We start from the raw sequence: 13,926 nt of genomic DNA, 5'->3' as shown, positions 1-13,926 counted from the left end.
CCAAATGGTTTAGCTTTAAAAAATCAGCAATTCATCAGTGCTCTAAATGAGTCAAATTGAATTTTGTGCTTTAAGGAGTAATGCTCTAAGATTCAAAAGTGAATATTCAACACAATTAGAAAAACTGAGCCAATTTTCTTCTTTAGTGGAGAAATGATAGATCAATATGTATTTTAATGGGGAAGTAGAAACATTAATAAAGTCTATACAATGTACAATCTATTTTCACAGAATACAAAGGCTTCAAACAAAGAAAGATTTAACTTCACAGTTTTTTTTTTTTTCTTAACTTTACCTTGATACTTTATTTTTCTTCCTCTTTCTCAGGTGGTTCTATATACATGTTACACAGAATTCAAACAAATGAAATTATATGTAACTTATAATTCATTAACTCTACAAACGTCTTATTTCCCCCTCCAATCAACTTTTTTCATAGTCCTGTATGCTACCTATAAACAATTAAAAAGAAAAGTTTATACTTACTAGAAAGAACAGTTGTAAGGAAAATGTAGTCCGAAAAGGATATGAGTCCACATTCTCCAAGGGTGTAAAATATACTGCCTTCATCAGCAAATTTTTCTCGTTCCTGGGCAATTTTCTATTAAATACATGGGTCCCACAAAGAGATAAAAAGAAGACATAGCAGAATGAGAACAGAGATTAGAGATGAATCACCATTTATGTGATAGTTTTATGCTACTTATCATAAGCAATTCTCTGATGGCCATTCCAAATTAATGGATCCTTTACAGTTTCCAAGATGATTAAAATTATAAGACAAAAGATGATTTTGCTTGTTTCAAAACTGGCTTAATATGAACACTAGAAAACAATTTCAATTTTATGAACTCCTGCTATTTGACATATACTGGTCCACTTCGGACTGGTTTTGTTTCTTGGATTTAAAAACAATCTACCTCGGGGCACCTGGGTGGCTCAGTTGGTTAGGCGACTGCCTTCGGCTCAGGTCATGATCCTGGAGTCCCGGGATCGAGTCCCACATCGGGCTCCCTGCTCAGCAGGGAGTCTGCTTCTCCCTCTGACCCTCTTCCCTCTCACGCTCTCTATGTCTCGTTCTCTCTCTCTCAAATAAATAAATAAAATCTTTAAAAAAAAATAAAAAAAATAAAAACAATCTACCTGAATTGTTGGAATGACTATCTTTTACACCTGAAACTAATATAACACACTATGTTAACTATACTGGGATTAAAATAAAAACTTAAAAAAAATAAAAAAATAAAAACAATCCACCTTTTTCTATAGAGGCATATAAAGTAGAAACAAACAAACAAAAGAAACAAACAAACAAACAAAAAAAAAACAAAATGAAATCTGTACAACTTGCCCAAAAGAAGTCAGTTAATTGCCTAAGAAAAACTATACTGCTCGTGATCAGAAATGAAGAGGTAAGCAACTATTTTCAAGGACCACACAAATGCTCAGAAAAATAAATTCTGAAATACTAATTTTAATTTTTACCTTATGATCCCCAAGAATCTTGGGTTTGGAATGAAGGACAGTTTGCAGAGCAAACAGCGCCTCTGAAAGATAATGGTAAATCAAGGCATGCACACTAATATTTAGGCATGATTTAATTTAGTTGTATTTATTGATACCTTGCCAGAGGTTCCTAAGTTTCAGCTATTTCATGAAACTCTCCTAAAACTTACATTTTATTCTAAGTATATATTAATTTTTGTTTAATCTATAAAACTCACAAAGAGTTGATTCTTAGCCTTGGTAATGGCCTGTCTGGCAAGCGGTGTCCTCCTGTGTGTTTAAGCAAAGCTACCTGTTTTCTTAATTTCTAGCCAAATGATAAACTTAGTGGTGACACTGAAGATATTTTCAAAAACTGAAAAGGATCCACCAAAGAGTTAGACTTGGAACTAATTTCCGTAAGTTCCGCACCAACTAAAAATAGTCAAGGAATTATTCTGGGTACCAAAAGTAGAAATAGGAGGTTTTAAGAACCCAAACCAACAAAGAGCAATCAAAGTAATAATGTCATGCAAGCACAAAATAAGAAGCAGCATTGCAAACGTAACCTCAGAGGAGTATCATGAAAACTAAACCAACAAGCACCACCACACCAGCATCCAGGTACACAACTATTCAATAGGTTACCTCTGTCTAGTGAAGATCCCATCATACATCACAAAAGAAAGAAAACTAGTTAGCCAACTGAAAATACAAGTACCAAATGAGTCATCATGGTCTTCTTAATAAACCTATCCAAAATAGCCTGTATTGGGTATTTGTTTATTCATATGAAATGGTAAGCATAAACAGGTAAAAAGTCCATAGTTGAATGCTAACAAAGCAGTGAGGTTCTGATGGCACGTTCTAGTTAGGAAAGGACTTCTTTGACTCATCTGTGGTGGACAGAAAGCATGGTTCTGTTTGACAGCATTTAGAGATTACTTCTCGGAACTGACAACAAAAATGCACACACAGTCCAATGGGTTCAAATTAAGGTTAGATCTTGTATCACACTTGATCTTCTACCAAGAGACTGAACACAAATTTCAAAGAAAAAAAAAAGGCTATGGGAAGAGAACTAGAGCAGCAAAGCCTTTCACTGGAAAGTTAACATTTTAATTTCTCAAAAAAGGGAAATAAATGGTTACATTTTTTACATTATCCAAGATACTGCAAAAATAAAGTATGTGAATAAGAAAAATTACATGAGAATAGGCTCCCAAAGGCATAACATTACTAGCTAGAACAATAAATATGTATAAAAGCTGAGTGCTTTGCATTAATTACATAATGATCATACAGAGAGACTGCCATAAGCAAATAAAATAAATATTGGGATCCAGAAGTTGAGAAACACACAAAAGTCTTAAAGACAGAGTGAAAAGAGGCAGCTAAGACAAAGAAGCGTATCTAACAGTATTTTTTTTCTAACAATCATCTGGACTATGCTACACTTCCAAAGATGACAAAAAGATAAATCTAATTCTGTTGGTAACTTTTAATTTTGATATAATTTCAAACTCAGAAAAGTGGAAAGATCAATATAAGAAATTATCATATACTTTTTTCCTCCTATACTTTTTACCCACGTTCACCGATAGTTTACCTATTACCTTAGCTGTTTCATCATTTTATATAAATATTCTTTTATACCTCTGAGAGTTCAATACACACGCCCCTTTACATTTAAATACTCTACTATATACTTCCTATGAACAGACATTCTCTTACATACCACAGTATAAATTTAATAAAACCAGAATATTTAATACTAATACATACTATTATCTAATCCAGTCTTTTAAATGTAGTTAACTATTACAAAAATTTCCTTTCTAACGATTTTCGCCCCAGCCCGAGTTGGAATCCACAATCATAAGTGGATTAATTCATGTCTCTTCAACCTCTGTAATCCAAAACAGCTTTTTTTGCCCTTCTTTATTTTTTCCTTTGGAGGTTTATTGTTATTTTTGATCATAGAAAAATTTATGTAATATAAATTCACCATTTTAACCATACAATATGTGGGCCTTTGGGTTTTGCTTCATGCACATGTCTTCTAGGTTCATCCACGTTGAAGCATCCACTTAGTACTTCATTTCTTTTAATCACCAAATAATATTTCCTTGGATACATACCATGATTTGTTTGTCCATGCATCCATTAAAGGATATTTGGGGTGTTTTGAGCTTTTGGCTCTTGAGAACAGTACTACTGTGAACATTCATGTGCAAGTATTTGTTTGACTATCTGCTTTCAATTCTTTGGGCTTTGTGCCCAGGAGGAGAACTGCTGGGTCACATCATAACTCTATGTTGAAGTTTTTGAGGAATGGCCAAAATGTTTCTCAGAGCGGCTGCACCATTTTACATTACTACTACCAAAGTACAAAGGCTCTAATTTCTCTACACCTTCATCAACACTTATTTCCTTTTTAAAAAAAAATTATAGCCAGGGCTCCTGGGTGGCTCAGTTCATTAAACGGCTGCCTTTGACTCAGGTCTTGATCTCAGGGTCCTGGGATCAGCCCTGCATTGGGCTCCCTGCTCAGTGGGGAGTCTGCTTCTCCCTCCCCCTTCCCCACCCCACTCATGCTCTCTAATAAATAAAAAAAAATCTTAAAACACTATATTGCTATTCTAGTGAGTGTGAAGTGGTATTTCATTGTGGTTTGATTTACTTGTCCTTTTGTTATTGAGTTGTAAAAGTTCTTTATATATGCCTTTTTTTTTTAGTTCTTCATATATTCTGTATACAAACCTGTAACAGGTATGGTTTGCAAAAGTTTTGTCCATTCTGTTCATTGCCTTTTTACTACCTTGATAATGTCCTTTGATGCACGAAAGGCTTAAATATTGAAGTTCAATTTGCTTGTGCTTTTGATATCGTATCTAAGACTCCAACACCAAATCCAAGTTTATGAAGATTTACTATGTTTCTTCTAACACTTTGGTAGTTTTAGCTTTTACATTTAGGTTACTGATCCATTTTGAGTTAATTTTTGTGTGTAATGTGAAGTAGAGATCCAACTTCATTCTTTTGCATGTGAATATCCAGTTGACCCCACACTATTTGTGGACATTCTTTCACCACAGAATGGTCTTCACACCTTGTTGAAAATCAATTGACTATAAATATGTGGGTTTATTTCTGGGCTCTCAATCCCATTCCATTGATATATATGTCTTTTTTATGCCAATACCATACTGTTTATATTTTTATAATTTTTTAAAATTGTGGTAAAATGTACAAAAATTTTTTTAAAGTGTACAACTCAATGGTAGTAGGTGCATTCATAATGTTATGTGACTATCACCACTATCTAGTTCCAGAACTCCTTCCCCATAAAACACTCACACTCCACTGCCCCACTTCTTCTAGCCCCTAATCTACTTTCTGTCTCTATGGAGTCACCCAGATATTTCATATAAATGGAACCAAACAGTTATTCTGTAGATTACAATTAAAATCTTAAATTTACAACAATCTAGTTTGAATTAATACCAACTTAGCTTCAATACTACTAAAACAAACTCTGCTCCTCTAGAGCTCTCTTTAAATATTTTCATAAATTACACCTTTATACAGTGTTCCCATTAACACAGATTTAAAATTATTTTATGCATTTGTCTTTTAAATCACACAGGGGAAAAAAGGTAGTTAGAAACCCAAAATACAATCACAATTGGCTTTTATTTACCTGTGTTGTTATGTTTACTGGTGTCATTTGTTCATATAGCTTCAAGTTACTATCTAGTGTCTTTTCATTTCAGCCTTAAGGACTACCCCCCGCCCCCTTTTAAGATTTTATTTATTTGTCAGAGAGAGAGCGAGCACGCACAAGCAGGGGGAGCGGCAGGCAGAGCAGGCAAAGGGAGAATCAGGCTCCCTGCTGAGCAAGGAACCCAATGCGAGACACGATCCCAGGACCCCGGGATCATGACCCGAGTTGAAGGCAGATGCTTAACTCACTGAGCCACCCAGGCATCTCAGGACTCCTGTTAGCATTTTTTAAAATAGGGTAAGTCTACTAGCAACACTTACTTTCACGATTCTTTGTCTTAGTTTTTGACAGTTTGATTATAATGCATTTAATGGTAGGTATCTGTGAATTTATCCTAGTGTAGATTCACATATTTCGTTAATTTATAGAGTTCTCAGCCATTGTTTCTTCAAATATTGCTCTCTTCTCTTTCTCCTTGCCTCCTGGAATTCGTATCATACATATGTTGGTACACTTAATGATATCACAAAGATATCTTAAACTCTGTTCATTTCTCTTTATTCTTTTTTCTCTGTTTCTCACACTGGATAGTATTAATGGACCTAACTTCAAGCTCATGGATTCTTCTTTTACTGACTGTTCAAATATGCCGTTAGACCTCCTTGGTGAAACTCTCCTTTTGGCTATTGTACTTTTCAGTTTCACAATTTCTACTTGATACGTTTTTGAAATTTCTCTCTCTTTGTTGATATTCTCTATCAGTTCATATATCATTCTCCTTGTTTCCTTTGAGTTCTTTTCCTATGATTCCTTTTAGGTCATTGAGTATATTTAAGACAATTGATTTAAAGTCTGTAGTAAGTGTAATGTCTGAGCTTTCCCATTTCTCTATTTTCCTGTGAAATGGACCATACATTATTCTTTGAAAGCAAAACTTGTTGTTGAAAACTGGACATTTTGTATATTATAATGTGGTAACTCTGGAAATCAGATCATGCCTCTTCTCAGGGTTTGTTGCTGCGGCTTGTGTGGGTTGTAGTTACTTCTTTAGTGACTTTTCTCAATTCTTTTTGTAAATATTGTATGCTTTCTCAAGCATGGTCACTTAAGTCTCTGTTCCATGATCTTAGTGGTCAGCTAGTGATTTAACAGAGATTTCCTTAAATTCCTGGAGCCAAAGATGTGTGTGTGGTATACTTTCCATGTTTTTGCAGGTTGGCTCTGTGTTGGGGATTCTCTCAATGCTTAGCCACTGTTTAAAAATCTGCCTTTGCCTTCATTTCTTGCTTGCATAGACTGCCTCTGCCTTCACTTCTCGCTTGCATAGAAACTAAAAGGCAACCAGAGGTGAAGGCTTAGGGTCTGCAAAGGTTTCCTCTGAGTATTCATTCAGCTCTGGACATGCAAGGCCTTGCAGATTCCTCAGTATATGGGGGAGCGCTTCAAAGTCCTTATTCTCTCACTATCTCCAGCTGCAGCCTCTTCATTCCCAGGCTTTTTGGTTTGTTTGCTGCTTGTCTCGGGCTGCTGTGGCTAGTATATTTAACTTTAAATGCTTTTGACAAATGCCACTTGGGAGGCCACCCCAGTTCTAGAAAGTTCCAATGTACGCAAAACAAAGGCAAGCCCGCAAGCTGATTCCTCATTGACCAGACAAGTCAATGCCCACAACCGTATTTTCCAAGGTCTACACTGCTCACTCTGGCACAAGCAAGCTGTACCAGGAATGGTTTATGGCTCCAATGCGCTGGAGAGTGGGGAAATGGTCATCAGGTAACGCCACAACTTTATCTTACCAAATTTCAGCATCTTTTTTCTTCTTTAAGCATTCCCCTGGTTGTTTAAAGTCTTTGATTAGATTCCAGAGATCTGAAAAAGTTGATTGTTTTTGCCAGCTTACCAACTGTCTTAGTGGAGAAATGTAGTTTTGAAGTTACTACTCTGCCATTTCTTTTTTAAAATCTCTTTGCACTTTTTTGATCTTGAAAGATTTGAAAAGTCAATTATACTGAAGAATTATACTGAAGAATATCCCTCAACTTAAATTAGGCTAATGCTTCCTCATGATTACATTATCTATTATAAGCTATGAATTCATATTGGTATCTCTAATTTCACTCTAATACTATGGGGTACAATGTAGTCTTACCCCATACATACTTGTTATTCCCTTCTCCAACAGGGAGAAACCTGGTTCCCATTATCTTCAATATATTTACTTAAGCTCAGAATATACAGAGAGTAGTTTCACAATTGTTAATCATGTCTGCAAAAAACAAACACATCAACTAGACTTCAGTATCTGTTTTGTTTTAAATAAAATCTACTTTTGGTAAAATGCACAAATCTAATGATGCAAAACAATGAGTTTTATAAATATATACCTGAGTAACCCAAATCCCCATCAAGATATCGAACATTTCCACTGGAAGCATTTCCAGTGTTCCTTTTATGCTCCTCCACATTTAATTCCCAACATATTTTTATACCACTGATTGGTTTTGCCTCTTCTAGAAGTTCTTATAAATGGTATCACAAATGTATACAGCTTCTTTAGTTCAGCATAATGTTGGAGAATATCATTCATACTGTATTTTTCAGTAGTTCATTCATTTTTATTGCAGAGAAAGAAGTCTATTAGTCATCAATAAAATAAAAGTGAAATTATTTATTAGATTTTTTAAAAATTTATTTTATTTTATTTATTTGACAGAGAGAGACACAGCGAGAGAGGGAACACAAGCAGGGGGAGTGGGAGGGGGAAGCAGGCCCCCCGCAAAACAGGGAGCCCGATGCGGGGCTCGATCCCAGGACCCTGGGATCATGACCTGAGCCAAACACAGATGCCTAACAAATGAGCGCCCCTAAAAGTGAAAATATTATAATTTGTGTATAATCATTATGCACACATATTATTCATTCCTTTATGGATAAACACAGGCTCCTCTCAGTTGTTGGCTATTTTGACTCTCCTCAAAGTTGCTGTACATTTTTCACTCATACCATCAACGTATGAGAGTTCCAGTCACTCCACATCATTGCCAACTTTTGTGTTGCCAGTCTTTTTCATTTTAGCCATTTGAGTGGGTATGTAGTAGGACCTCATTGTAGTTTTATTGTGCATTTCCTTGCTGGCCAATGTTGTTGAGCATTCTCTATTTATTGGAAATTATGTATTTGCAAAATCCAAGTCTTTTGCCCTTTTTAATTGGGGTTGTTTTGTTTTGTTTTTTATCACTGATCGTCGTGTGTCCTGGATATGAGACTCTTTTCAGGAAGCCTGACCTGGGTATCCTAGTGATTTTTGCCTGCTATTACTCACATTCTTATGTAGACCTAGTTCCCCTTCCACAATGAATCAGGGTTGGTCTGTATGACCAACAGAAGACAGCTTAAGTCATAATGTCTGACTTCTGAGGCTAGGTCATAAAAGGCATAAAAGGCACATTGGTCTGTTGGAGAGAAGCCAGCTGTCATTTGAAAAGAACACTCAGGGGGTGCCTGGGTGGCTCAGATGGTTAAGCATCTGCCTTCGGCTCAGGTCATGATCCCAGGGTCCTGGAATCAAGCCCCGCATCTGCTTCTCCCTCTCCCTCTCCCTCTGCTGCTTCCCCTGCTTGTGCTTTCTCTGTCAAATAAATAAATAAAATCTTTAAAAAAAAAAAGAAAAGAAAAGAACACTCAGGCAGGACTGTGGAGAGCCTACAGGGAGAGGATCTGAGGCCTTCCAATAATAGTCAATACCAGATATTTTAGTGGGCCACCTTAGAAATGAGTCTTCCATTCTCAGTCAAGCTAGATGGCTAAGGCTTTAGCCAACCTCTGACTGCAACCTCATGAAAAGTCTGAGTCAGAACCATCTAGACAAATTGCTCCCAAATTCCTTATTCACAGAAAGTATAAGTGACAAGAAACGATTATTACTGTTTTAAGCCACTAAGCTTTGGCTTTATTACTCAGCAAAAGATAACAAATATAGTCAAATACATGTATTAAAAATATTTGCTGCTAGTTTATGGCGTATAATTTCTATTTTATCTTAACAATGAAAAGTTTTAAATTTTCATTAAGTCTAATTGTTTTTATTCCTTTACGGTTATTGCTTTTTATATGCTAATAAATTTTTGCCTCTCTTTAGTCCATTAAAATAGCCTCATATTTTCTTTTAGAAGCCTTAGAGTCATAGATTTTACCTTTAGGTCTACAATCTATTCCAAGCAAATTGTGTGTATAGTGAGGGAAGGGGTAGGGTTTATTTTTTAAAATATAGATACATAGTTGTTTCTAAATCATTTGTTGAAAACACCTTCCTTTCCCCACTTATTATTTTGGCACCTTTGTTAAAAATTAAGGTACCATATAAGTGTGGCTACTTTTTCTATAATATTTGCTGATTTGAGTAGCCCATTTTCTTTTGAAGATCTTTTGATTACTAACAAAGTGTATGACTATTTTCCAAAGTATAAATAAACATGAAATTATCTGAATGGTTAAAAAGGTAGCTTAAAACTCTGCATGAGATGCATCTGGGGTCAGGTTTAGGCTTAGCCACCTCCACTATTAGACAGTTGTAAAGTGTGCAGAGATAATAAAGATGGCATTGAACATACCTTCAATTGTATACTGGTTGAGAATTACTACTGGAACATATCTCCAGAGGGGCTAAATAAAAATACCTTACAATGCTACTTTAGTTAAGTGTGATTTTCTCCAGGAAGGCATCCTTCCTCTAATGCCTTACACAGAATTATGTCCATGTTTGCAACCCTCAGTCCTCTAAAGGAGAAAATATTTGTTTGTGCAGCTGTATATGAGATCTCTGCTGAACTGAGAAGAGTGATAGGAAGAAGAGGCCAGAAGAAGGCCAAAGTGCTCCACAGGAGAAAAAGTTGAAAACATCTGAAAGACAAGACATAGAAGGAAAAAGGACCCTAGAAAGGTGAAGAAAAAAAGAGAGGAAGGGACATATCAAAGTCAGGGAAAACGGAGGAAAGGGAAAGCATGTATGCACATATGTGTGCATGTGTTTAAGAGAAAGAACAGAGAATGTTGTGCATGTTTTGCAAGAGCTCCTTAAAAATAAGAAAGATGTTTAAATTAGCCATGCTTTTCAGTGTGCCCTGTGCAATGTAATCTTCTAATTCTTTCTTAAAGGTCTACATTGTTCTTCCACGCTTCTGGAGTTGTGGTGGGGGTAGAAGGAGAGAGGGAGGGAAGTTACATGTATGTTTTTCAAGGCATCCACTTAAAGAGTGGTTCAGGTGCATTTAAGATTATACACCTATTAATTAACTCAAAGAATTTATAAGTGGGTTGAGTATCCACAACTCCAAAGACAATTTTCTTAAAAAAATTCATGACATTAATCAAAAACTGCCATAAAACTATCAAATTTGATCCCTCAAATTACTCAAAGCTAGGAGAAGAATCAAATAAATATATTAAAATATATTAAAATATATTAAAATCAAATAAATATATGTAAAATTTATAAAATAAATATATAAAAATGAGAGTTACTACAAAACCAATTTTTAGACTATTTTGTTTTGTATGACTGCTTCTTAGCTGGTCTTTATAAATCAAAGGCCTGCTTCTACCATAAATAATATCCTCAAACCAACGAGCCATAGTACACAGGGAATCTGTGAAAATATAGACATTTAAGTTTGATATTGAATAAAATTTTAAAAGCCCCGGGAGTCGAGTCGTTGCTTTGGCCAGACCAGGACGTGTGGCCCGCCACGCCCGCTCTTTGCGCCCCGTCGCTCCCACCTGCCCGCAGGATGGCCCACAAGCAGATCTACTACTCGGACAAATACTTTGACGAGCACTACGAGCACCGGCATGTCATGTTACCCAGAGAACTTTCCAAACAAGTCCCGAAAACCCATCTGATGTCTGAAGAGCAGTGGAGGAGACTTGGTGTCCAACAGAGTCTAGGCTGGGTTCATTACATGATTCATGAGCCAGAACCACATATTCTTCTCTTTAGACGACCTCTTCCAAAAGAGCAACAAAAATGAAGTCTATCTGGGGATCGTAAATTAAATCTTTTTCAAATTTAATGTATATGTGTATATAAGGTAGTATTCAGTGAATACTTGAAAAATGTACAAATTGTTGATCCATACCTGTGCATGAGCTGTATTCTTCACAGCAACAGAGCTCAGTAAATGCAACTGCAAATAGGTTACTGTAAGGTGTTTAAGATAAAATTTCTTCTAGTTGGTTTTTCTCTTAATATAAGTGCCTGTTTGACTTTACCTGTTACTTTTGTTAAATAAAGTTTGTATGTTGCATTTAAAAAAATTTTTTTTAAAAACCCCAAAGTATGGTAAAAATGGAAAATCTAGATTCAAGGAAGGAAAGTAGAGGGAAGGTTTCGGGTTATTTTTTCTTACTCCAAAGTCTTATCAATGTTTAATTCTGCAAACTGAGAATGTTAAGTAAAATGTTTCTTCACTTAATCTTTGAATAATGTTTAATCTTTGACTAAATTTTAAGTCATTATTTTCCTAAGCAAATATCATTTATATACTTTAAGGATGAAATAGGGGCATAGTCCAAGGAAAACATAATCTTCCTTAGCAGATTGGTAATGTTCACTTTCTGTCACTATCTCAGAGGTAGTTATTTATATCTTTTGTTACTAATGAACATTTATATTATACTAATGAACATATATAATGAATTTTTACTAGGAAAATCTATCATAAATATTTGTATTTAATTCAATATAAGTAGTAAATTCAATGTAAATAATAAACATTAGACAAACTAAAAGGAAGAAATTTCTGTATAAAACAGAAGTCAAAAGAAGTAGAATATATTCCAAATCTATTGTAAGGCCATATAATGGGAGATTAAGTAATATATGAAAATGTAAGTTTAGCCAGAAAATTTATAGTAAGGGTCTAAGAGAAGCTTGTTTTCATCTTAAAGTTACTGAGGAAGATTCTACCAATTCTTCAGTATATATGGCGAAACAGAACAATGGATATTTTAAAAAGAGATTGTAATTGCAGACACCTTCCAGAGCATTATGCTATTTTATTTTATTACTGTTATTTTAAAATTAAAGTATAGTTGACATAGTGTTCTATTACTTCCAGGTGTACAACACAGTGATTCAACAATTCTATATATCATATTGAGCACATCTTAAAAAACTTACATTTCAAACTCTAGTCAAATCACTTGAATCTCTGAAATTAAGGCTGAAATGCAGAAATGCAGATCAACTGATCAGAATTTACTGACAAATATTACTTCCTTTAAAGAACAAAATTATGCAAAATATTTCAAAGCAATGTGCTCACTGACTTAAGGGAAATTTAACTGCTTTGCTATTCATTTAGTGACCTACCCTAAGATCTTATGTTTCAAAATTTAAACCCCAACTACAGACTCACTATCATAAAACATTCAAATTACTGAACTCAAGTAAAAACAAATAAATAAATAACCTCATAAGGGTCTTGGTGCTGACCTCAACTGCATCATATCCCGAATCTTTTTATTTTTAGGTAAGCAGAAACACTTAATTAGAAACTTAAAGCAAATCATACCCTATACATGTATAATTATTATACCTCTCAATGAGTCTAAAACAGAACTATTTGGGGCACCTAGGGTGGCTCAGTCAGTTAAGCACCCAACTCTTGGTTTGGCTCAAGTCATGATCTCAGGGTCGTGAGATGGAGCCCCACACTGGGCTCCCCGCTCAGTGGGAGTCGGCTTCCTCTCTCTCCCTCTCTGCCCCTCTCCTGCTCATGCGTGCGCCGCGTTCTAATAAATAAATAAATAAATCTTAAAAAAAACAAAACAAAACTGTTTTACCAGGATGTTTTTGTGCTAAAGCATCCACACTCTGGTTTCTGACCAATCACATAAACCTATATAACACTGCCATGGTTGCAGGTGCCATCAGGAGCTTTGGGACTGGGAATTCCAATCATGGTTCAAATTCATTAATACCAACTATGCTCAGTGAATCCTAACTTTAACAGGGTTGATCAAAATAGGGCCAATAATTTTGCCTTTTAAGACTCAACGGGATGAAGCCAAAGAGAAAAATCATATCTAGAAGTTTAATCTCATTATTTATTCTAGTTAAAACCCACTTTTCAATTCTGATGAAATTTCAATTTCAGTTCGAAATAAACTTCCTATCAAATAGTAGTTGAAGGACTATGCCAGCAAAATAGATGCTAATATATCATCTAGAACCTCAAATCATCTCTGGCTTATAGAAAAATCTGATAAAGAACACAGTTTTCCTACTTAAGATGTCATCCTTTATGAGCCTGAGATAACTGGATTGTTTTAGTATTAACATTTCCCTAGATGACTGATATACGTGTTTCAAAGTCTATCTAAAACCCTTAAGAAAATACTTGAGGTACTTCAAAAGCAAAGTAATGATAATAATACGCTTCTTCCAGAAAATGCAATTTTGACCTATTTCTACATGAGGTTGGGGTTGGGGCAGGGAGGGGAAGAGTGTTAGAAAATTCGGCAATTTTCCCATGCAATTAATGCCCATACTTCATTATTTAGTTGGTGCATAGATGCCAAAGCCTTGGTAAGATATCCATCTTAAACAATCACACTATTCCCAATCAAACAGAAAATGTTGCACAGTTAAAATATGTATTCTTCCTCCCCCATCCCATACCTGAACTTGCAGAAAGGTAGGAGTTGAGGATATG

The 13,926-nt window shown here is 35.3% G+C and overlaps 1 protein-coding gene and 1 pseudogene across 7 annotated transcripts in view; one reads left to right on the top strand and one right to left on the bottom strand.

Moving 5' to 3' along the window:
* Positions 1 to 13,926, bottom strand: part of MICU1 (mitochondrial calcium uptake 1) — a 239,994-nt gene that overhangs the window by 111,317 nt on the left and 114,751 nt on the right. For all 7 annotated transcript variants that reach the window (XM_028109624.2, XM_028109623.2, XM_028109625.2 and 4 more), the window contains one exon: positions 487 to 601. In XM_028109624.2, the coding sequence (XP_027965425.1) occupies positions 487 to 601 (115 nt within the window). The remainder of the gene's footprint in view (positions 1 to 486; positions 602 to 13,926) is intronic.
* LOC114214148 (cyclin-dependent kinases regulatory subunit 2 pseudogene) lies at positions 10,993 to 11,474 on the top strand (annotated as a pseudogene).

This window comes from Eumetopias jubatus, unplaced genomic scaffold (assembly GCF_037043125.1).
Source record: "Eumetopias jubatus isolate StellerSeaLion01/CBP00866 unplaced genomic scaffold, mEumJub1_p1.0 scaffold_17, whole genome shotgun sequence".
NCBI lineage: Eukaryota > Metazoa > Chordata > Mammalia > Carnivora > Otariidae > Eumetopias > Eumetopias jubatus.
Note: the sequence above shows the minus strand (reverse complement) of the source record. Positions and strands in the feature narration are given on the sequence as shown.